General features: G+C 40.0%; 1 protein-coding gene and 1 long non-coding RNA gene across 2 annotated transcripts in view; one reads left to right on the forward strand and one right to left on the reverse strand.

Annotated features, from left to right (window-relative positions):
• CD247 (CD247 molecule) overlaps window positions 1–26,558 on the forward strand; it is a 156,997-nt gene that overhangs the window by 109,906 nt on the left and 20,533 nt on the right. The window contains exons 2-4 of the mRNA XM_075332846.1: window positions 12,955–13,058; window positions 22,772–22,825; window positions 25,669–25,743. Coding sequence (XP_075188961.1) covers window positions 12,955–13,058; window positions 22,772–22,825; window positions 25,669–25,743 — 233 coding nt within the window. The remainder of the gene's footprint in view (window positions 1–12,954; window positions 13,059–22,771; window positions 22,826–25,668; window positions 25,744–26,558) is intronic.
• On the reverse strand, window positions 1,011–26,365 carry LOC142281371 (uncharacterized). Its single transcript, XR_012743478.1, has 3 exons — window positions 25,971–26,365; window positions 3,327–3,483; window positions 1,011–1,057 (listed from the first exon to the last, which is right to left on the reverse strand). It is a non-coding gene; the product is annotated as an uncharacterized LOC142281371 (long non-coding RNA).

Consider the following 26,558-nt stretch of genomic DNA (forward strand, 5'->3'; position numbering starts at 1 on the left):
GATACAACAGCTCAGCATACAGTATCACATACAATAGGCTTAGATACACCACCTCAGCATACAGTACCACACTCTATAGGCTTAGATACACCAGCTCAGCATACAGTACCACTCACTATAAGGTTAGATACACCAGCTCAGCATACACTACCACACACTATAGGCTTAGATACACCAGGCCAGCATAGGGTACCACACGCTATAGGCTTAGATACACCACCTCAGCATACAGTACCACACTCTATAGACTTAGATACACCACCTCAGCATACATTACTTACAATAGGCTTAGACACACCAGCTCAGCATACAGTATTACATACAATAGGCTTAGATACACCAGCTCAGCATACAGTACCACTCACTATAGGCTTAGATACACCACCTCAGCATACAGTACCACACTCTATAGACTTAGATACACCACCTCAGCATACATTACTTACAATAGGCTTAGATACACCAGCTCAGCATACAGTACCACTCACTATAGGCTTAGATACACCACCTCAGCAGACAGTACCACACTCTATAGACTTAGATACACCACCTCAGCATACAGTATTACTTACAATAGGCTTAGATACACCAGCTCAGCATACAGTACCACTCACTATAGGCTTAGATACACCAGATCCGCAAACAATGTAAAACTTATAAGGCTTAGAAGCAACAGCTTAGCAGAAAGTGGCATGCATGACTAGGTAAGAGAGAGCGATTTAGCAGATAGTATCAGGAATGTCAGATTTAGATACTTTTGATAATCAGACACATTATAAGCTGAGATACATGGGGTCGGCAGACAGTATCACACATGGTAGGATTACTTACATCATATAAGCAGAAAGTATCACACATGGAGTGGGCTTAGATGTGGACTAAGCAGAAAGTATCACACTCTAAAAGTTTAGATACGCAAGCTCAGCAAATCGCATCACACACAAAGTACAAACCTTCAGATACACAATCCAACACTTCTTACATTTATTCTTTTATTTCTAAGAAAATACACTGAGAAATCTGAGGAGGGATTCCAACCTTCTCTTCTTAAATAGCCCTAAAAAATGAAAAAGAAAAAAAAAAAGAAATGTCAGAAATGCAAAATAAAAGAATAATAAAAAAAATTCAAAACTACAGTTTTTAGGATAAAACACTGAGTATCTGAGATGATATAATTATAATGAACCATTGTGACTAGATATATGTTACCTATAATTTTTATTATTCATAATTTGTCTTCCTTTTGGGGTTCTAAATATATATACACCCAATATATCTAAATATATACAGTATATATTTTATTTTATTTATTTTTTTGCTTTAGTATATACACATAATATTTATTTTATTTTTATTTGATTTTTGTTTGTTTTTATAGATGATGATTTTAATTAAAAAAATATATAATTTTTATATATATATATATATATATAATAAAATAAATAAATAAATATATATATATATATATATATATATAAGTATAAATTATACTTTCAACATAATTTGATCTAGAAAAAAAAAAAACTTTTAATTTTTACTTTAACAAAGTTCGGAAAAATTATTTTTTTCTCTTCAACTTTTCTTGATAGACATTTATTTTAAAATATTCCTAAATATTTCTAAAATTATAATTGTTGTTTAACAAAACGGAATATAGGAAACATGAAAATATAACTATAAACTTACATTTAAAATATATATTATTTTATTTATTTGTTATAGTATATATACATAATGTATAGAATTTGTTTTTATTATTTTTTTAGATGATTATTTTAATTCTAAATATATATATATATATATATATATATATATAGATATATATATATATATTATATATATATAAATTAAATTATACTTAAATATATATTGATCCAGAAAAATAATCACTTTTAATTTGATAATATTTGGGAAAGTTTTTGGTTGTTTTCCTGTTCAACTTTTCTTGATAAATATTTACTTTAAAATATTTTTAAATATTCCTAAAATTATAATTGTTCATTATTTTTCATTTAATAAAGCAGAATATAGAAAACATGAAAAAAATTATAAATTTACATTAAATAAATATATATATATTTATTTTTTTAATTTATTTTTAACATGTGACCCAGATACGGTAGCCCTATTGTAGAAATATATTATCAGCTTTTATGCATCAGTACAGCATAGTAAAAAAAAATAAAAAATAATTAACTGTACATTTTTAAAACACTTTTTAGAATAATTGGACCTGAAACTTGAGGCAGTGATTTTTTTTTTTCTTTGTTTAGTTTTTTATTTTTTTAACTTTAGTTTCTGTTTGAAAAATGTTTAGTTTTTTTACAAATTTAACAATTTACAAAATTATAATTTCACAAATATTTAACTGTTAATTTCTAAGAAGAATATACAAAAACATCAGTGTTCATTTATGTTCAATGTATTGTTTTTTTTAAACATGACTCAATCTGGTAAATCTGTTGAAATTACCGTATTTATTTCTTTTTACAATTCCGTACACTCCGAAAAATCTTTTTTTTTTTAAATTGTATAACTTTCAAAATAAAATAAAAATAAATTACTTAAATAAATAGCTAATTGTAAAACTTACAAAATAATAAACATAAAGTACTTAAATAAACAGTTAATAGTATAACTCACAAAATTAAATAAAGATGAATTACTTTTAATTAGAAGCCAAAAATAATAGGTGTCCTTAATAGGTCAACATTTATAAGGTGTATATATATATATATATATATATATATATATATATATATATATATATATATATATAGTTATAGTATGTATTTTTATCTAGAAAAAAAAAAATTCTCTTTTAATTTTGGATTTTGCAAAGTTTGGATTTTGGATGGAGTATCACGACTTTTTCGTTAGAACTGATGATTTTGCCGCGGGCCCTCCATCGGCTCGGATACTCTACGTCACATATGTGAGCCACAAGTGAGAACTTATTGTGAACAGATGGCAGGTAGATAGGTTCCCAGCCCGGCTGAGGAGCACAGGAAACCTCGACGTTGAGAGGCACAGATGCTGATCTACACTTGGAAACCACACTGAGCACAACACGACATTGACTTTTTTTTTTTTTTTTTGTATTTTCATTTATATAGTTTTCGTCACAGCATAGTTTACATAACAGGAATTGTGAATCTTTTTGGGGTGAGTTTGAAGGATGGGGACCGAGCGGTCTATTTTTTTTTTTTATTTTTTTTTTGCAATTACTTGTATTTTTCTTTAATTCTTCAATTTCAAGACCAAGAGAATGGACAGGAGATGACACATAGTATAATCGATGTGAACATTTTCATAGGAATGCTTACAATAACCATGGCTGCTCCTCAGGGGCCGTCAATGTCATAGATTGGGTCTCCGTTTTGTAGACGACAACAAAAACATGTCTGCTTTCTTTTGGAAACAGGAACACCTTTGACCATGGGCAGATCTGCCACTCAACTAAAGCACAAAAGGTGGCACCACCTTTGCAAGAGAAGATAAATAAGTAAAATAAAAAAAACTAGTAATATATAATTTATTTTATATATTATGTATATATATAATATATATATACTAGCTGTAGTACCCGGGATAGTAACTGTCTCTCTTCCAGTTTCTGTCGGTCTGTGTGTCTGTCTGTCTCTCTCTATCTCTGTCTGTCTCCCCACTGACATCTCATTACCTCACACATAAGCTTCTTATACTAACAATTAATTTTGTTCCTATAGCAATCACTCACAGCTCCTATTAATAACCCAATAGCTCGCAGCTCCATTGACTTTAACGGAGGCAGGATTTTTGGAGAGTAACTGTAAAGCGTGGAGTTAAATTTTCTCATCCAAACATAGTCTATGATGTTCCCTTAGTCACATGGAGCGTTTGTGCAAAATTTCTTGATTGTAAATGCGACGGTGCGAATTCCTTTAGCAGACATATATAAAGCTGAGTGCATGTGTGTATGTATTAGATATCTCTTTAGAAAGGGGCAACATCTAAATATACCTAGGTGTAGTTATGAATACAACTTGTAAAAATATTATGTATATATATAATATATATATACTAGCTGTAGTACCGGGATAGTAACTGTCTCTCTTCCAGTTTCTGTCAGTCTGTGTGTCTGTCTGTCTCTCTCTATCTCTGTCTGTCTCGTTCCCCGTCTGTCTGTCTCGTTCCCCGTCTGTCTGTCTCGTTCCCCGTCTGTCTGTCTCGTTCCCCGTCTGTCTGTCTCGTTCCCCGTCTGTCTGTCTCGTTCCCCGTCTGTCTGTCTCGTTTCCCGTCTGTCTCGTTCCCCGTCTGTCTCGTTCCCAGTCTGTCTCGTTCCCCGTCTGTCTCGTTCCCCGTCTCTTTACTTGTTTCTGTTTCTTTCCCTGTCTAATTACTTATCTGTCTCTTTCCTTGTCTCTGTCTCTTTCCCGTCGGTCTCTTTCCCTGTCTGTCTCTTTCCCTGTCTCTTTCCCTGTCTCTTTCCCTGTCTCTTTCCTTGTCTCTTTCCTTGTCTCTTTCCTTGTCTCTTTCCTTGTCTCTTTCCTTGTCTCTTTCCTTGTCTCTGTCTCTTCCCCTGTCTGGCTGTCTCTTTCCCTGTCTGTCTCTATCTGTCTCTCTGTCTGTCGCTCTCCCTGTCTGTTTGCCTCTGTCTCTTTGACTGTGTCGCTCTGTCTCTCTCTATCCATCTTTCTGTCTCTCTCTATCCATCTCCCCACTGACATCTCATTACCTCACACATAAGCTTCTTATACTAACAATTAATTTTGTTCCTATAGCAATCACTCACAGCTCCTATTAATAACCCAATAGCTCGCAGCTCCATTGACTTTAATGGAGGCAGGATTTTTGGAGAGTAACTGTAAAGCGTGGAGTTAAATTTTCCCATCCAAACATAGTCTATGATGTTCCCTTAGTCACATGGAGCGTTTGTGCAAAATTTCTTGATTGTAAATGCGACGGTGTGGATTCCTTTAGCAGACATACATACATACAAACACACATACACTCAGCTTTATATATTAGATATCTCTTTAGAAAGGGGCAACATCTAAATATACCTAGGTGTAGTTATGAATACAACTTGTAAAAATGTTAAAGGGTTATTCCCATCTCTAATATCCTATCCCAATATATAGTAGGTGTAATAATAATATAAGCAAATTCCTCCAGTTAGAAATGTTGTATAGTTTTCCTGATTAGCTATGTCACATACCTCATGTGCAGGGTATTGCAGTTGCTTAGAAATCCGTGGTAACGACCACTCATATAGTGACAATTAGTTAGTTGCTATTGGTTGTAATCCTAGAAATCTAAGCTGCTGCACTGCCCTGCACATGAGGTAAGAGACATAGCTAATCAGGAGAACTATACTACATATCTTATTGGAGGTGTTTGCTATTATTATTAATTATTATTATTATTATTACTACTACTACTACACCTACTACAAGAGATAGGATTTTGGAGATGGGAATAACCCTTTAAATTGCCCCAAATTTGGTTTCTAAAACAAATCTATAATTTTGAGGGGGGGGGGGGTTTAAACATTTTTGTAATTTTTGGTGAAAAATTATTCTATAAAACAATAAAAAAAAAAAAAAAGCAAAATACATAAATATGTAAAAATATGAAAAAGTATGTAGAAAAAAAATTAATGCCCACAAGTAGTAAATAAGAAGTAACTCCTGTTACTTAAAGCAGTTGTAAACCTTGTATGTGTTAGTTCTAGGGTGTGGTTTTTTTTGTTTTTTTTTTACTAAACCTAAAAAACACAACTTTTTTTATTTATTACTAGACGTATCTTTTGGGGCAGAAATGAGAAACGGCAACAAAACAGAAGTCTTTGATGCTGAAGCAAGAACTCGAGCCCGGTCTTTCTGTAGAGAGTGATGGGCGAGCAATAAAATGCTCGGGTGCTCGGTATTCTAATCGAGCAATTTCTAATAATCGAGTACTTGCCTTGAGTAACGAGTAGAACGGAAGTCAATGGGAAACGAGCATTTTTCTGGATGACCCTCCCAGGAGGTCTGGGGGCAGGAAAATCACTAAAATGGATGGAAACATCGCTCAAATGAAATGGGAACAGCATGGGGAAGACGCCTGGACGCATTGATGACTCCCAGGTCACTGCTGGGAACAATGTTATCAGAATATTACACTTCTACAGACAAACAATAAAACATACAAAATCGAAGATAAAATGGATTTTACTGGAAAAAATGTTAGGGACCAATCTTTCCTGTATAATGACTTCTATATAAGGCAAATTTAACTGTCTCCTCCATTAGGCTATGTTCACACATAGTGTTTCTGCTGCGTTTTTGCACTCTCATTGTTTTTAATGTTGAAAAATTCAGAAAAGATACTGAAAAGATTGACATGCTCCTTCTTTTAAAAAAAATACAGCATTTTTCCAATTCAGTCGGTAAAAAAAAGGAATAGTGTGCATGAGATTTTTTATTTTTTTTCCTCCCCTTTACAAGGAGCGGAACTCCTAGACTGTTGAAGCCTATGCACTAAGTGTAAGGCCTATCAAAAATTGTAAGGAGGGGTTGCAATACACCCTGGAAGACATGTAGAGGATGGCCTCTGAATTTTTTTCCTCTCATTTGGAAGGAGTGGGACTCCTAGGCTGATAAAGCTACACTAAATGCAAGGGCTGCCAAAAATTAGGAGGCATTCTAATACACCCTGGAAGACAAGTAGAGTAAGGTCTCAGAAAACATTTACTTTTAGAAGGAGGGGGACTTCTGTGGTCAAAACAAGGAGTCTCGGAGGCCACTACTGAGGGTACAATTGGCACAACAAGGACCTTCAGGCATCTGACTCCGATTTTGCTCCAGCTAAGGTGGGCAGCCATTCCTCCTGTGCCGGCTCAGGCCATCAGGCAGCCACAAGGATTGAAGCAGAGGTTTACAAACTTTTTTTATCTCCTTGGAGACCTTGGCCAATGAAAATTCATGAACCATACAAAGGAAACGTCTCCAACCCATCCCGAGGAAAGAACACCACAAAGTCCTTTGTCCATTTATTCACACGAGGTGCATTTGGGCCTTTCTCCCATTGTATGAATGTATTGTTTGTTTTTACATGGACTTGAGGCAAATCTGAGGCTTGCAGGCCTCACTCACTGCTCCCTCCTATGGGTTTTTAGTGCCACCTGGTGCATAATAATAAGCACATCTGCCTGTCAAATAAAAATGCTGACTGTTCTGTAAATGAACAAGGTCTGGATGGGCCCAGACTTCTCAACCCCAACGGATGACAGCAGCAGAACAGAAAGCCAAGTCAAATATTCTTTTTTTTTCTAGTATATTCCCATGCACCCCTTCCCACCCCTAAAAATGGTATACAGTTAATTTTCATTCTTAGTTTTCTTGTCCTCCTCCTCCACCATATCCACAGAGTCATCATATGGCCCTCATTCATAATCCTCAATGGACTGGCAGGTGGGCCTCAATCAATTTTTAGAGGGCCAGCAGCTGGGCCTCACTCATTTTTAGAGAGTCAGCAGCTGGGACTCACTCATAATTTTTAGAGGGACATCAGGTTGCCCTCACTCAATTTTTAGAGGGGCAACAGCTGGCCCTCACTCATAATTTTTAGAGGTCTAGCAGTCAGCCCTAGCTCATAACTTTTAGAGGGCCAGCTCTCAAAATCAGTGAGGGCCGGCTGCTGGCCCTCCTAAAATTATACGGTTGCCATCAGCTGGCCCTCACCGAACTTTTAGAGGGCCACCAGCTGCCCCTTACTCAATTTCAAGAGGGTCAGAAGCCAGCTCTCACTCAGAATTTTTAAAGGGCCAGCAGGCAGCCGTCCTCAAAAATTATTTTCTCGGGCTACATATTTTATTTTAAAAAACAAGCATACAGTTTGAAGGCAAGAGAACAACAAACACTGTCATCAATGAGACCTAGCTTCCTGTCCTACTTTGCTGGGGGGCGCAGACAACACTCTTGAAGCCAGTAAAGTGCAAACAGATGTTTTGTTGCATGGCAGATACTGCCTCCAGTCTATTTCCCAGCACCACCCTGTCTTCCACATGGTCCAGTCTCAGTTGCCAAGAGTCTGGACCACATAATCCTGAGCCAGATCCTCCTTCCTCCCACCATGGTGAGTTCCAGGAGGAAAGTGATTCGACACTCCGAGTAGGTCTCCATTGATTGATTTCAGCCTCTCGCCCTGCACATTTCAAGAGGGACATGAGGAAATCGTGTGTAATGATGCCCAAATACTTGAGCAGCCACGGTCCAAAGATGACGACTGTTTAGAATGACAGTTAAGGCCCTGTCACACACAGAGATAGATCTGTGGTAGATCTGTGGTAGATCTGTGGTAGATCTGTGGTAGATCTGTGGTTGCAGTGAAATTGTGGACAATCAGTGCCAGGTTTGTGGCTGTGTACAAATGGAACAATATGTCCATGATTTCACTGCAACCACAGATCTGCCAAAGATTTATCTCTGTGTGTGACGGGGCCTTAAGTGTCTCAATCAATCGATGATGATGAAACACAGTTGTCAACAAGGGATGCTGTTAGGTCTACAAATAAGGAGGACCAGAGTGTGGAAGTGGAAGATGAGGTGGTGGATGATGAAGTCACTCACACAACCTGGCAAGGAGCCACGCAGAACGAGGATAGCAGAGCAGAGGTGGCGAGATCAGCAGCACCACAAATGGTAGGATGAGGCAGTTGGGAGGCCAGAGGCAGTGTTATGTTCTTACAACAAGTCACAAAGGGGTAAAGGTAACACACTATATACTGCAACTGACTTGCAGACTAGAGATCCTAACCCTGTAGTCCCTAGTAGTTCCTGCTGGAGTTGGAATAGCCCTCAGACTAAATGATGGCTACTTGGGCCTATGTTGCCTGATCAGCCATTGAGCACTTCACGTTCCTCCTAACACTAGAAGTCCCAGAAATTTCGAGCTCCCCCCTGAAGTCCCGAAAGAGGGTCAAATGACCCTTAGTCAAAACTGAATAGAACTAACTAGAAACTAGATGGCTAAACTCAATGGAAGACAACAACCTCCTGTGGTGCGACAGTAATGGCATTAATTACAGAACAAAAGATGGTGATTATAGGACGTTAGCTAAAATCCTTCAGGTCATTCGACCCGTCTCTGGGTTCCAAAGGTAGAAATGTTAAATGACCCCTCTCTGGGACTTCTAGTGCTAAGGAACTGGAGGGAAGAGAAGAGAGCAAATTACCTACAGGAGGGAAGGTGTGCTGAAGTAGAAAGTGATCCCAGATTAAGTAAGACATGCAGCTAAAAAATACCAGACAAGATGAATATTGCTAAGGAATATGTGGCCTACTCCCTGACAACAAACATAAGATGGGTGCAGAGTGGAGAACAAAAACAGCGGAGAGAAATATCCTGGCTGAAATTCCACTAAGTGGCAGAAACGAGCAGCAATATGGCTGCACTTCAAAAGAAGAATATCACCAGCAGGAAATACCAGCAGGAGGAACATATTTAAAAGGGTCACCCAAAAGGTGATTGGGCAGCAAAACGAGTAAATTATTATTTTTTTTTTCTGGTGTATTCCCACTCGAAAAGGGTATATGTTTCATGGTTTATTATTTTTTTTTTCTCCTTCACTATATAAACAGGGTTGTCATATGGCCCTTGCTACAAAATTGTAGATGGCCATCAGGCGGCCCTCATTCAACTGACAAAACTTTGAGGAATCAAACAAGATGGTGAGCGGCGATGATGCCATAATCAGCAGCATAACCATCCCGCTCCTGTGTCTACTCAAATGCTCACAATTAAAGGGGAAGCTTTGTATGTGGAGCTTGTGGAGATGATGAAAGTACTTGGAAATGTTGCCGTTTAGGTTTGTGAATTCTGAAGCTTTCCCTAATCTGATGGTGGCAGATGTCCTGCGGTACTCTGACCCCAGACACCAATATATTTCACATTGTGCCGTGCCCACCTTACACCTGCACATGTCATAACATCACCCGTGTTCTGACCAACGCAATTACGTTGCAGCATCAGTATACCTATAGAAGGTCTGTAAAGCAATATACCCTGACTATGTGTCTCTAATCCAAAACTATTCCTCCTCCAGCAGCTATACCTATATTGAATGCAACTAATAGCGGTATTATTGGAGAATATGATAGATGTAGACCTGAAAAGGACTTTTGGTTTTAGGTTGCAGCAGCAAGATGTGTAAGGCTAGAAATACTGCCTACATGCCTCTAATACACTATCCCTTCTCCAGCAGCTTGTCCTACACTAAGTGCAGCTAAAAGCGGTTTTTGTAAACATATTCTTTATTGAAAATGTTCTCAGTATACAGAATAAAAAAAAAAATATGATTAGGGACATAAATATATAAATCAAATCAACAGTCTAGCAGGAGGGAAGGCCTCTCATTTTCCTTTCCTCACCTTTTTCACAATCTCCCCAACCTTGGAATTAACTCTGCCTCCCTTCCCACCCCTTCCCCCCTTAACAAAATCCCCAACATACAATCCCTCCCCATTAAAGTGTTTTTTTAGAACATAGAATAGATTTTCTACGCAGCAGCAAGGTCTGTAAGGCTAGAATCCCTGCCTGCATGCCTGTAATACACTGTCTCTTCTCCAGCAGTTTGCCCTACACTAAATGCAGCTATAGCAGTTTTATTGTAGAATTAGCCCTGAAAAGGACTGTTGGTTTAATGTTGCACCAGCAGGTAATGTGATGCTATAAGACACTGTCCCTTCTCCAGCAGAACCTCTCCCTACACTATTTCTGGGTACAGTGCGCTGATCATGGGGTCACGGATCTCATATAGACCCGGTGACGCTATGCGGCCGGCCAATCACAGTAATGCCAGTAGCCAACATGGCTACGACATTACCGCGACTGCCAAGCAATCCCCGTATGTCTAGTGGCTTAAAAAAACAAAGCAGTCAAACATGCGGGGTTCGAACTCAAGCATGGCACCCGAATACCAGGATACTCTATCAAGTGCTAAGTAGTGCCGAGTGCACTCGCCCACCACTGCTTATCAGCAGGAATCCCAAATCAGTGATTTAGAAGGAAACAAACAATGAATATTATCTATTCACCAATGGGGATGTGTAGTAAAAAGATCAAAATCTGATCTTGAGGGAATCTCAAGTAACTCATTGCATGACTGCATAACCACAGAAGATAACTGTGAGGAACTAGAACGCAGGACAGTGAGAGGCCAAAACATATCAACATCAATGCGGTTCCTGTTACTAGAATTTTGAAAACGGGCAAAAAAAATGTATCCATGCTCAGCGCACTGTACCCAGAAATAGTGTAGGGAGAGGTTCTGCTGGAGAAGGGACAGTGTCTTATATCGTCACGTTACCTGCTGGTGCAACATTAAACCAACCGTCTTTTTCAGGGCTAATTCTACAATAAAACTGCTTTTAGCTGTATTTAGTGTAGGGCAAGCTGCTGGAGAAGGGATAGTGTATTAGAGGCATGTAGGCAGGGATTCTACCCTTACAGACCTTGCTGCTGCTACATAGAACATCTACTCTATGTTCTAATAATGCCACTTTTAGCAGTATTATAGTAGTTATATTCTTGTATATAGGGGCAGTATTATAGTAGTTATATTCTAGTACATAGGGGGCAGTATTATAGCAGTTATATTCTTGTATATAGGGTCAGTATTATAGTAGTTATATTCTTGTATATAGGAGCAGTATTATAGCAGTTATATTCTTGTACATAGGGGCAGTATTATAGTAGTTATATTCTGTACATAGGGGCAGTATTATAGCAGTTATATTCTTGTGCATAGGGGCAGTATTATAGTAGTTATATTCATGTACATAGGAGCAGTATTATAGTAGTTATATTCTTGTACATAGGAGCAGTATTATAGTAGTTATATTCTTGTATATAGGAGCATTATTATAGTAGTTATATTCTTGTATATAGGGGCAGTATTATAGTAGTTATATTCTTGTACATAGGGGGCAGTATTATAGTAGTTATATTCTTGTATATAGGAGCAGTATTATAGTAGTTATATTCTTGTACATAGAGGGCAGTATTATAGTAGTTATATTCTTGTATATAGGAGCAGTATTATAGTAGTTATATTCTTGTACATAGGGGGCAGTATTATAGTAGTTATATTCTTGTATATAGGAGCAGTATTATAGTAGTTATATTCTTGTACATAGAGGGCAGTATTATAGAAGTAATATTCTTGTACATAGGAACAGTATTATAGTAGTTATATTCTTGTACATAGGAGCAGTATTATAGTAGTTATATTCTTGTACATAGGGGCAGTATTATAGTAGTTATATTCTTGTACATAGGAGCAGTATTATAGTAGTTATATTCTTGTACATAGGGGCAGTATTATAGTAGTTATATTCTTGTACATAGGAGCAGTATTATAGTAGTTATATTCTTGTACATAGAGGGCAGTATTATAGTAGTTATATTCTTGTATATAGGAGCAGTATTATAGTAGTTATATTCTTGTACATAGAGGGCAGTATTATAGTAGTTATATTCTTGTACATAGGAGCAGTATTATAGTAGTTATATTCTTGTACATAGAGGGCAGTATTATAGTAGTTATATTCTTGTATATAGGAGCAGTATTATAGTAGTTATATTCTTGTACATAGGGAGCAGTATTATAGTAGTAATATTCTTGTACATAGGAGCAGTATTATAGTAGTTATATTCTTGTACATAGGGAGCAGTATTATAGTAGTAATATTCTTGTACATAGGGGCAGTATTATAGTAGTTATATTCTTGTATATAGGAGCAGTATTATAGTAGTTATATTCTTGTACATAGGGAGCAGTATTATAGTAGTAATATTCTTGTACATAGGGGCAGTATTATAGTAGTTATATTCTTGTATTTATTTGCTTATTATTGCAGATATTTTCTCTCAGTGTTACGTCTAAACCTCACATATTTGTTCACATCTCTCCTATATTATATTTTACAGATGCGCAGTTTTTTGGGCTGACAGATCCCAAATACTGTTACCTTTTGGATGGAGTTTTGTTCTTCTATGCGATCATTGTCACCGCGCTGTTCTTTAGAGAGAAGGTAAGGAGGGGGGGGGGGGCTTATGTTAAATATTCTTATTTAATATACCCACTTATTTTGTTTTCAGGGAGAGAAGAGTAAACGTATTGCTGTTTGGAATCTATCGATAGGTCGTCTGTTGATGACAGATCCTCTTGTGGCTTGTAGCATAAGTTGTAAGAAGTGTAGGGATTCTCGCTTTCTGGTGGGCATTAGGTCGTGTTCACACTATGTAGTTTGGTCCCAACATATGCAGTTTTAATGATTTCATAAAACTCCCAAAAAACTGGGCACAAAGTTATAACTGCAAATAAACAATTTATGCCCTCTTCTTTTCAAAGCTAGCTAGATGCATGTAATCAGGACCTGTAGTGCTAGGATTTACCCCAGTCCTACCTGGCTTTGCTACAGGAGATATACCGTATTTTTTGGTTTATGAGATGCACTGAATTATAAGACACACTCCAAATTCAGAGCAAAAATGGGTGAAAAAAATGGGGTCCGTCTTATAATCCGGTGGTGTCTTACCGGAGGGGGTGGCAGCGGTGTCACAGGAGGCAGGGGCGATGGGTGTCCAGGATGCTGTCCCAGAAACTGTTGGCTGTGCTGGTGTTAGGGCAGTGAGGGCTTTAAAGAAATGGTGCCTGGAGTCCGCGCATGCGCATATTGAGTTGTCGACTCAATGGCAAGCCGAGATCTCATTTGCACACACCATTCTCCTTAAGTCCGCTGCTGGGAGGTCAATGGGCTGGAGGCGGCGCATGCGCAGATTAGATCTTGAGCTGAGAGCTACATCTGCGCACGTGCTGACTCCAGGCACCATTATTTGAAGTCCTCACTGATCAACCCGCACCGCCAGCACCAGCTGCCGCAGTCTTAGCACCAGCTGCCACAGACCCCGCACAGCCGCCGCAGGCAATGCACAGTTGCCACAGACCCCGCACAGCAGCCGCAGCACCAGCCACCACAGGCTCTGCACAGCTGCTGCAGTCCACCGCACAGACGCCACAGGCAATGCACAGTTGCCACAGACCCCGCACAGCCGCCACAGCACCAGCCACCACAGACCCTGCAGAGCTGCCGCAGGCAATGCACAGCTGGCGCAGACCCTGCACAGCCACTGCAGCCCCAGAACCAGCCGTCACAGACCCTGCACAGCCGCCGCAGCATTCCCCCGCCCTCCATCTCCTTCAGTAAGCTACATTCAGTTTATAAGACACACCCCTCACTTTCCTCCCAAAGTTTTGGGAGGAAACGGGCGTCTTCTAATCCAAAAAATATGGTACATAAAAAAACTAAAAATCCTTGAATCATAGCTTGCTGATGGCTTCCAGGTAGAGATGAGCAGATCGATCTGTGGAGTATCAACTTCCAGTTGAATTTTTTGAAATTTGCCGGCCCATGTGGATTCCAGCACTCTGTGATTCGATTTGTGAAAGTGCTGAATTGATGATTCTGAGATATTCTGCAGTAATAGCACCTTAACAACAGCCTTTCTTTTAATTCTTCATAACCTGCAAACAAGGAGGGGCAGCATTACACCCCTCATTGCCAATTTTGCAATTAAAACGAAATCCTGAATCCAATGCCTATCCCTCACCTAAATCACAGAAGAAGAATGATGATGTAGCCTCTGGCAGCGACACCATCAGCTGCAGTCAGAGTTCTGCTCACTCCACCTCCTCCGCTGCCATTACACCTAATATTGTAAATAGCGGCATTTCCATTCAGTCAATGACACCGATTTCTGTTCTACCTTATTCTCCCCTAACCCACAGCACCGGGGGCCAAGGAACATCCTACACCAGAAAAACTACTTCCAGTTGATATTTAGTCAGCCTTTATTCTCAGATGCCATGGAGCCAGAAGAGATGTGTTGTCTATGGTATTGGGAGGCACTGAGAGTTGTAATAGCATGTGTGAACCAGAGCAGCTCTTGAGGCGGGGTCGTGAGGACAGAAAAGAAAGGCAAGGAGCTTAGGCCATGAAGGTGATGTTGATGATGATTCTGTGATGGTCAAGATTTGGGAACCATACATCAATGCTGAGGAGGCAACATATCAAAATATTTGGCAATTCACAGTATAGTCAACATGTGGCTAACAGATTCTCCGGGGCAATCATGTTTTCCGGCAGTCAGCTCTGGAGCAGGTAACACCGCACTTGCCAGTGGTGGAAGAGGCTCTACAGCGACTGAGTGGTCTGGTTGCAGTGGTCTTGAGTTGTACATGTGGGATTCTACTATGTGGCAGATGTTTTTCACGTTGCGGTCAGATGATTCTTTGGGACTCTGGTGGCTGGAGACTAAAGCTCCATCAGCTCATGAAACAACATCACCTGCTCATTTGTCCAAGTCAAGCCGGCCAGCAATCAGAGCAAGCCTTAAGCTGTTCTCTTGTCCTCCTTGCTACGGTCATCTTTCGGTTAGCCGGGCTGCACCCTCAAGTAGAACCTGGTCAATATCATCATCGTCATCCACCATTCGCTCTGATGATGTTTCCTCCTCCTTCTCCATCACAGGGGAAAATATACATTGCTTGTTGTGTTTCGAGGACATGCTCCAAGTGTGCCTTGGTTGGCCACCTGGTCAAGGTGCTGGTGATGCAGTTGCTGCCTTACCAGCTTGTTGAGTCTGCTGCCTTTTGAAAACTGTTGCCATGTTTTGCTGTAAAGCACCAAGCCGCCATCATTTCTTGGAGGAAGGGGAGCCCACTCTATGTTTTTGGAGCTCCAAAGTGACTTGCACTATAGACACCTGGAGCAGCAACTATGGCCAGGGACAATACATGAGTGTCACAATTCACTGGGCTTATGGTTTTAGCGGCAGTGATGCATTACCACTACTCACATGGTGACTGGGAACTACGTCTGTTTTTTACTACCAGGCATTGCTTATCTGTCTCCTCCAAAGGGTGGACATATCATTGGTGCAACTTGTGCAGCTGTATCGGGGCCCACAAGATAAAGTGGCCCATTTCCACCTCAAAAGCAGGCATAATTGTATAATATGATGATCTATTGGACTCCAAAGAGGCCATATACTGTCCTTTTCTGTCTGTGTCCGCTAGTGTCTCCTCCTACACCTCCTCCATATCCTAATTATCATGAATGACAATGGACACCACCCTCTGGCTTAATTTTAAGATCATTGGCAGCTGATGGAGGATGAATGTTGCTTATTGAAGCACTTCAAAGAGGGAACAAAATTTCTCAGTTAGAGCATGTATGGACTCAACAATGTGACCTCTAATATTTATCCTGGAAATAAACACGAGAATGGAATACAAGATGGAGGAAAAACAGCAACTTTGCACCTGTTTATTGCCATCCACTGTCATAATGAGACCCTCGAGGTTTATGTTACATGCTGCAGGATTTAGCGCATGTGGATGTGAGGGGCCACATAGACATGGTACAGGCATGCGAAAAGGCTGACCGAATGAAAGCGATGCTGACGGTGGACCATCAGAGTGAAAATGATGATGACAATAATGATGCTGGCCATAGCATCCAACCATCAGAGCAGAGGGATGAAAATAAAGCAGCCTATTGTTAACATCAAGCAAAGAGCTGACTAATAGAGGAATTTTTTCCAGCTTCCAAAAGTAAGTCCAAATTGGCTTATTTGCAGTATAAGCCTGATGTCCACACAATCAACAATGTGATCCCTTTAATATTTTTCCTGGAAATAAACACAAGAATGGAATACGAGATGGAGAAAGAACAGCAACTTGCACCTGTTTATCTTCACCCACTGATGTTATGAGACCCTCAAGGTTTATGTTACATGCTGCAGGATTTAGAGAAAGAGGAGCAGCAAGTGGATGTAATGGGGGCATAGACATGGTACAGGCATGCGAAAAGGCTGACAGAATTAAACCAATGATGACGGTGGACCATCAGAGTGAAAATGATGATGACAATAATGATGCTGGCCATAGCATCCAACCATCAGAGTGATGAAAATGAAGCAGCCTATTGTTAACATCAAGCAAAGAGCTGACTATTGGGTTGTTACATTTTTAGACAAGCAAAATAGGATCATTATTTTCAGCGTACTTCAGTATAAGCCTGGTGTCCACACGATTGAACACAAGACTCCTCTGCAATACCCGCAGACACAACTTCAGGCTGATATTTTTAGCCTGGGTCTCTCCAGCCTGAGAATACCAGGACCCAGCTGTCGGCTTTATCTTGGCTGGGTATGAAAATTGGGGGGAACCGCACATCGTTTTTTAAAATTATTTCAATCATTTGTTTTTTAAAAAGCCGCATGTGGTTCCTCTTCTTTTGATACACAGCCAAGATAAGTGCATGGCTGGGGGCGGCAGCCTGTAGCCGTATGCTTTATGTGTGCTGGGGATCAGAATACCGGGGGACCCTACACCAATTGTTTTGTTTATTTATTTTTATACCTCAGTACTGACGGTAGATGCTAGAGTGTATGGGCTCCTACCAGATATGATGTCATTTCAATACGCCCCCTATCACATGATAGGGGCGTTTTCAAAATGCCACCTGACGTTTCCAGCCAGAATAAATATTCTTTTTCTAACTCCACGTAGGTATGGAGCTGTTTATAATAGAAGCGGGGGTCTGGGGTGAGATAGGGGGAGTGCGGGGGATGGCAAATATCCCCTTGCATGATTATGGTGGAAGAAAGGAAAATCACCACGCCCACTAACCTGGAATGAGCCCATACATTCTAAGCTCACAGTAGATGCTAGAGTGTATGGGCTCCTATAGTTACACCGCTTTATCCCCTACTGGCTGTCCTGGCGCCTGTGATTGGATGCAGTCAGCTGACACGCTGACACTCAGGGTGGGGGTGCGTCTGACATCGGCCCAGGCAGTGAATGCCTTGGTAAGTCCACTGCGTGTGCTCCCATTTCTCTATCCCTTCTGCCACCATTTTTACTCTCCGGATTCTGCTCCCATAGACTTATATGGGGGCGGATTCCGGACCGGATACGGATTTTTTTTAGTTTTTTTTTTTTTTTTAAAGAGAGCAGGTTTTTTGTGAGTCCGCTCAGCCCTAGTGACAAGCCACAAACAGCTAGGCAGTTTCTGCTCCCTGAAAAAGGGATCATTTTTGGGCAGTTGATAAAAAGCTTTGTTAATTGCTTAATCATTTCTTGAATAGCAAAACTGTTGCGGATCCCAAAAAAAGGATTTTTTTTTTTTTTTTTTTTACTTCTAATTGAAAAGTCATTACTTCAAAATTGCACACCTGTTTTGTCTCCATAAAATGTGTAATTTTTGAGTGGCTTGTGAAAATATTATTAGTATTTTATTTTGCAAAAATAAAGCTGTTGTTGCTCCCCAAATGGGAATCATTTTTCCAGTCTCCATGTGAATAGGCCACAGCTTCTTCTATTTGCAGGGTCTGGGCATAAACACCAACAAGGCAAGCATCTAACTGCAAAAAAATGGATACTTTTTGGACAGTTTATACAGTTTTTGTAGCCTATACCTTCTGAAACAACTGTGTGTGTATATGTAGGCTGCTCATTCCCACCGCTCACCATTCATTTCCCCCTAGCCGGATAGGTGGAGGTCCCTTGGACATAATAAGGCTGTGTATGTAATGTGGAACAAAAAATACGGAGACCTCCGAGTATTAGGCTATGTGCGCACTAGAAATGTGAAGTTTCTCAAGAAAATTTCTTGAGAAACTTCTGGGAGTGAAAGATTTCCGGACCTCCGGAAAAAATCCGCACCAAATCCGCATGCGGATTTGCCGCAGAATTGCCGCGATTTTCCCGCGGGTGGTTCCCTGCGGATTTTTGCAGGCTGTACTGCCGAAATCCGCAGGGTACCTGCGTAAATAATGGACATGTTGATTTTCTCAAGAAAGTTTCTCGAGAAATTCTTCTCAAGGAAATTTCTTGAGAAAAATCCGCACAGTGCGCACAGCTTTTTTTTTTTTCATAGAAATTGCTGGGAAATGTCTGCACAAAGATTGCAGACATTTCTCAAGAAATTTCCGCGGCAAATCCACGGGTAAAAAGCTCTAGTGCGCACAGAGCCTTATACACATATTTCCCAGGCAATTAGAGCCTGCTTAGTATTTTGATTCATGGAACATTTATTTTCATTTATTTACTAGCTGTAGTACCCGGCGTTGCCCGGGATAGTAACGGTCTCTCTGTCTCTCTCCCAGTCTCTGTATGTGTCTCTGTCTGTCTGTGTCTATGTCTCTGTCTGTATTTGTATCAGTCTGTCTCCATCTCTGTGTCTGTCTGTCTCTTTCCCCGTCTGTCTCTTTGCCCGTCTGTCTCTTTCCAGTGCTGTCTATTTCCCCGTCTGTCTCTTTGCCCGTTTGTCTCTTTGCCCGTCTGTCTTTTTACCCAGCTGTCTCTTTCCCAGTCTGTCTCTTTCCAGGTCTGTCTCTGTCTGTGTCTCTGTATGTCTGTCTGTCTCTTATTCTGTCTCTCTCTATCCGTCTCTCCACCGACATCATATTACCTCACACATAAGCTTCTTATACTAACAGTTTATTCTGTTCCTATAGCAACCACTGACAGTTGCTATTAATGGCCTGTAGCTCCCACCTCCATTCAGTTTAATGGAGGCAGGATTTTGGAGAGTAACTGTAAAGCTCAGGGTTAAATTTTCCTGTCAAAACATAGTCTATGACATTCCCTGAGTCACATGAGGCGTCTGTGCAAAATTTCGTGATTGTAAATGCGACCGTGCAAATTCCTTTAGCGGACACACACACACACACACACACACACACACACACACACACAAACACTGAGCTTTACATATTAGATTAAGAAGTCTAATACAAAAAGGTAATGGATTTTTATATTGCTGTCAATGGAGCAAGGAGCAATCAAAGGCAAAACTATAGTTTCTGGTCAATAGGGTAGTTTATTATAAAAGTTATATTCTTCTACATAGAGGCAGTATTATAGTAGTTATATTCTTGTACATAGGGGGCAGTATTATAGTAGTTATATTCTTGTACATAGGGGCAGTATTATAGTAGTTATATTCTTGTACATAGGGGCAGTATTATAGTAGTTATATTCTTGTACATAGGGGAACAGTATTATAGTAGTTATATTCTTGTATATAGGGGCAGTATTATAGTAGTTATATTCTTGTACATAGGGGCAGTATTATAGTAGTTATATTCTTATACATAGGGGCAGTATTATAGTAGTTATATTCTTGTACATAGGGGGCAGTATTATAGTAGTTATATTCTTGTACATAGGGGAACAGTATTATAGTAGTTATATTCTTGTACATAAGGGCAGTATTATAGTAGTTATATTCTTGTACATAGGGGCAGCATTATAGTAGTTATATTCTTATACATAGGGGCAGTATTATAGTAGTTATATTCTTGTACATAGGGGGCAGTATTATAGTAGTTATATTCTTGTACATAGGGGAACAGTATTATAGTAGTTATATTCTTGTACATAGGGGGCAGTATTATAGTAGTTATATTCTTGTACATAGGGGCAGTATTATAGTAGTTATATTCTTGTACATAGGGGAACAGTATTATAGTAGTTATATTCTTGTACATAGGGGCAGTATTATAGTAGTTATATTCTTGTACATAGGGGGCAGTATTATAGTAGTTATATTCTTCTACATAGAGGCAGTATTATAGTAGTTATATTCTTGTACATAGGGGGCAGTATTATAGTAGTTATATTCTTGTACATAGGGGCAGTATTATAGTAGTTATATTCTTGTACATAGGGGCAGTATTATAGTAGTTATATTCTTGTACATAGGGGAACAGTATTATAGTAGTTATATTCTTGTACATAGGGGCAGTATTATAGTAGTTATATTCTTGTACATAGGGGCAGTATTATAGTAGTTATATTCTTATACATAGGGGCAGTATTATAGTAGTTATATTCTTGTACATAGGGGGCAGTATTATAGTAGTTATATTCTTGTACATAGGGGAACAGTATTATAGTAGTTATATTCTTGTACATAGGGGGCAGTATTATAGTAGTTATATTCTTGTACATAGGGGCAGTATTATAGTAGTTATATTCTTGTACATAGGGGAACAGTATTATAGTAGTTATATTCTTGTACATAGGGGCAGTATTATAGTAGTTATATTCTTGTACATAGGGGGCAGTATTATAGTAGTTATATTCTTGTACATAGGGGCAGTATTATAGTAGTGATATTCTTGTACATAGGAGCAGTATTATAGTAGTTATATTCTTGTACATAGGGGCAGTATTATAGTAGTGATATTCTTGTACATAGGAGCAGTATTATAGTAGTTATATTCTTGTACATAGGGGCAGTATTATAGTAGTGATATTCTTGTACATAGGGGCAGTATTATAGTAGTGATATTCTTGTACATAGGGGCAGTATTATAGTAGTGATATTCTTGTACATAGGAGCAGTATTATAGTAGTTATATTCTTGTACATAGGGGCAGTATTATAGTAGTGATATTCTTGTACATAGGGGCAGTATTATAGTAGTAATATTCTTGTACATAGGAGCAGTATTATAGTAGTAATATTCTTGTACATAGGGGGCAGTATTATAGTAGTTATATTCTTGTACATAGGGGCAGTATTATTGTAGTTATATTCTTGTACATAGGGGGCAGTATTATAGTAGTTATATTCTTGTACATAATGGTCAGTATTATAGTAGTTATATTCTTGTACATAATGGTCAGTATTATAGTAGTTATATTCTTGTACATAGGGGCAGTATTATAGTAGTTATATTCTTGTACATAGGGGCAGTATTATAGTAGTTATATTCTTGTACATAGGGGGCAGTATTATAGTAGTTATATTCTTGTACATAGGGGGCAGTATTATAGTAGTTATATTCTTGTACATAGGGGCAGTATTATAGTAGTTATATTCTTGTACATAGGGGCAGTATTATTGTAGTTATATTCTTGTACATAGGGGCAGTATTATAGTAGTTATATTCTTGTACATAGGGGCAGTATTATAGTAGTTATATTCTTGTACATAGGGGCAGTATTATAGTAGTTATATTCTTGTACATAGAGGCAGCATTATAGTAGCGATATTCTTGTACATAGGGGCAGTATTATAGTAGTTATATTCTTGTACATAGGGGCAGTATTATAGTAGTTATATTCTTGTACATAGGGGCAGTATTATAGTAGTTATATTCTTGTACATAGGGGCAGTATTATAGTAGTTATATTCTTGTACATAGGGGGCAGTATTATAGTAGTTATATTCTTGTACATAGGGGGCAGTATTATAGTAGTTATATTCTTGTACATAGGGGCAGTATTATAGTAGTTATATTCTTGTACATAGGGGCAGTATTATTGTAGTTATATTCTTGTACATAGGGGCAGTATTATAGTAGTTATATTCTTGTACATAGAGGCACTATTATAGTAGTTATATTCTTGTACATAGGGGCAGTATTATAGTAGTTATATTCTTGTACATAGGGGCAGTATTATAGTAGTTATATTCTTGTACATAAGGGCAGTATTATAGTAGTTATATTCTTGTACATAGGGGCAGTATTATAGTAGTTATATTCTTGTACATAGGGGCAGTATTATAGTAGTTATATTCTTGTACATAGGGGCAGTATTATAGTAGTTATATTCTTGTACATAGGGGCACTGTAGTACTTTTCTATGTTTATACATGGGTTGGAATATTATTTTGTATATTTTTGTGTTCCATGTATCGTTAATACTTATCTGTTTTGTTTAGCTGATAAAGCGGGACGCGGTGCGCGGTGATGGGAAGGCTGATGACAATTACGCTGTGAGTATTGGTTATTCTGATTAGAGATGTGGAATTGTTTTGCCTGGTTTTAGGATCACTCATTCTTTTGGTTTCTCAGACATTAGTGTTTCGCACTTACAGGCCTATGTAGAATTGGTGGAGAAAGGTTGAACTTGATGGACCTTTTTCAGCCTATGTATAATTATTGTAAGAGTGGGGCCCCTCATTGGCCCCTCATATTTCAGGTGTCTGGACATTTCTGTGCGTTTCTTCATAGAGAGTAGCGACATGAGAAGTTAATTGAGGTCATTGTATTCACCCCGAAGTTTGCTTGAACTTCATTAAGAACTCCAGGAAAATTCAAAGGAATATTCATTGTCCTAATAATGCCGCCATACTATGCTTGACGAGTTAAGGGTTAACGGTATTATATCAGGTGGTTCTAGTGTCACGCAGTAATACCAAGGTACCACCAGGAGTAAGGGAACCCCCGGTGAGCACCGCAAAAACCAGGATATAATGGTGGGTCCTGGCGCTAGGGAGAGGGGAGCGAAGTCACCTCCTACACTAACCTGAGGCTGATCCCTACACTCCCTAACGTCCCATTACGGGTTCTTCACCTGTCGGCGTTACGTGCCTAGGCCCTCGCTTGCCCTGAACTCACCCTGGCTAATGAGAAGGCCGGTGAGATTACTAGTCTCACCCTTGCAAAGTAAGGGAGACAGACAGGGGGTAAATAGACACAAAAAGGAAAACTCTCCAAACAAATCCAATGCAGCTAACACCACAGCTACACTTGTCATGAAACTTCAGCTTCTTCCAGAGACAGGCTCCTTTCAAAGTGACAGAATAAGAATGATGAGATTGTATAACCTGCATCAGATGGTAAGACATGTGACTATTTATAGTAAATGAGAGTGGTCACAAAAAGCTGCACCTGGGATTAAGGTGCCAAAGGACAGTCAGATAGGAAAGAGTCCTTACCCCTACAGGACCAAAGGAAAGAAAAGAAATTTAAATATAAGACGCAGACCTGCACAGAATAAGGCGCTGAGACCTAAGTGTCACAATTCATGCAGGGCTTTGCCATTGCTGAGCCGGTGCATGTATCCTGCCTCTGGGGTTTAGGTCCCTTGGGAGGGGTCTGTTCGTTCTTGCCCCGTTCCAGGGGTCGCGCTTCCATATCTTGGTCCTGCTACATTAAGGACGTCACCAGTAATATTTCTGGCTCTGCTGTGTGCCCTATTCCTGAGAGAAGTTCTCTGTTTCTTGTCCTTCTACCCGGTACTGTTCATCCTGACCGCTGTTCCACTTGCCCGACCTAACCTCCGTCCATCCTGCCCGACCTGACCTCCATTCCCCTGGCCTCCCCTGACCTCCGTCCCTCTTTTCCAACCTTACCTTCACTCTTCCCTGTCCTCCGTACTCCGGTCCTGTTCCGTGTCCTCCACTCCCTCCCCTGTGCTTACTTGCTCTCCCGGTATCTGACCTCGGTTTTCTTCTTTGACTTTGGCTTGTTTTCTCCTCGGTACAGATGTGGCATCCCGGCATAGACCCTGACTGATTGGCTATCTCTCCTCTTGTGTTAGCGACCTCTTTTGGGCTTCTGCCTAACTGCACTCAGGAGTTCTCTTTCTACCTGAGTCCCAGCGCCCCCTAGTGGTAGCTTGACACTAAGAATGATGAGATTCTATAACATGCATCAGATGGTAAGACATGTGACTATTTATAGTAAAGGGGAGTGGTCACAAAGAGCTGCACCTCGGAGTAAGGATCCAAAGGATAGCCAGATAGGAAAGAGTCCTTAACCCCTACAGGACCAAAGGAAAGAAAATAAATATAAATATAAGACGCAGACCTGTGCACAATAAGGCACTGAGATCTAAGAATGATGAGATTCTATAACCGGCATCAGATGTTAAGACATGTGACTATTTATAGTGAAGGGAGTGGTCACAAAGAGCTGCACATGAGATTAAGGCTCCAAAGGATAAGTCAGATAGGGTCCTTAACCCATACAGCAGCAAAGGGAAAAAAATTAAATAGAAGATGCAGACCTGCACACAATAAGGTGCTGAGACCTAAGAATTATGAGATTCTATAACCTGCATCAGATGTTAAGACACGTGACTATTTATAGTGAAGGGGAGTGGTCACAAAGAGGTCCACCTATGATAAAGGCTCCAAAGGATAGCCAGATAGGAAAGAGTCCTTAACCCGTACAGCACCAAAGGAGAGAAAATAAATTTAAATAGAAGATGCAGACCTGTGCACAATAAGGCACTGAGACCTAAGAATGATGAGATTCTATAACCGGCATCAGATGGTAAGGCATGTGACTTTTTATAGTGAAGGGGAGTGGTCACAAAGAGCTGCAACTGAGATTAAGGTTCCAAAGGATAAGCCAGATAAGGTCCTTAACCCATACAGCACTAAAGGAAAAAAAATTAAATAGAAGATGCAAACCTGCATACAATAAGGGGCTGAGAACTAAGAATGATGAGATTCTATAACCTGCATCAGATGTTAAGACACGTGACTATTTATAGTGAAGGGGAGTGGTCACAAAGAGCTGTACCTATGATAAAGGCTCCAAAGGATAGCCAGATAGGAAAGAGTCCTTAACCCCTACAGCACCAAAAGAAAGAAAATAAAATTTAAACATAGGTTGTAGCCCTGCACACAATAAGGCGCTGAGACCTTCTGCTCCCGGACTCATCATAGACACCCCCTCCCCAGAGGGGGTGACACCCATGACACCTAGGCATTGATGTAGGGCCTGCTCCAGTCGTGGGTCTCATTTTGAGGGGCTTAGTGGGACCTCTTTAAATCCAGACAAATATAAAATGTGTGATGGAAAAATATCTTCTCATTATTTGCAGGAACTTCAGTATCGAAACCAAGGGGGATACGATGAATTAAATACTGGGAGAGATACAGAGAAAGGAATGAACAGAGTACGTGACTACATGTCTCCATCCGTCCGTCCATCCGTCCATCCGTCCATCCATCCATCCATCCATCCATCCATCCATCCATCCGTCCGTCCATCCATCCATCCATCCATCCATCCATCCCTTAAAGAGTGTCTACCAATATGACAACACGTTCCATCATGGCTGCTACATCACAACACAAATTAGCATTGTTTTCTCTGTGAATATGATATATATAGTCACCGTACTTTTGCTGCTGCCGTATCTCCAGATTCTATATCAAATGGTCAATTTTTTTTTCCCGGGTGGAAACCCCCTTTAAATGTCCTCAGACAGCGTGGATCTGAGATGACTGACACCTTCTCTATGGTAATGGCCGTCTTGTGCTCTCGGCCTCTGTAGAGAGGTCAGGCTGGGTCTTCGCGAGGCGGACTTTGCCCGCTTGACGCGTCCTCGTACATCAGATTTCGCGGGAGGTGTTAATTGGTCGGGATTTTGCTGCATCCAGATGAAAAGCTGGTGATGGAGGCGACAGGCGAGCGCCTCTGGAGCCTCCGGAGAGATTGCCATCAGCCATCTGATTCCCTCTGTGTCCCAGCAGTAGGAAGGCGCAGGCGGGCGGACGATCCTCCTGTGATGTCTGTCGCCTGTGTCTGCAGGTACGGGGGGACGTCGGGGCTCAGAAACATCACACGGCCGCAGCTACCATGGAAAACAAACAACAAAAAGCTTTCTGCGGCTTTGAAGTGCAGAGACTCAGCTACGGGCGACTTTGTACTCCGGGAGCCCAGATTTACAGCCATTTCTGTCAATAAGTGATGTATTCTCAGCAGCGA

Source organism: Anomaloglossus baeobatrachus, chromosome 2, assembly GCF_048569485.1.
Source record: "Anomaloglossus baeobatrachus isolate aAnoBae1 chromosome 2, aAnoBae1.hap1, whole genome shotgun sequence".
Lineage (NCBI taxonomy): Eukaryota > Metazoa > Chordata > Amphibia > Anura > Aromobatidae > Anomaloglossus > Anomaloglossus baeobatrachus.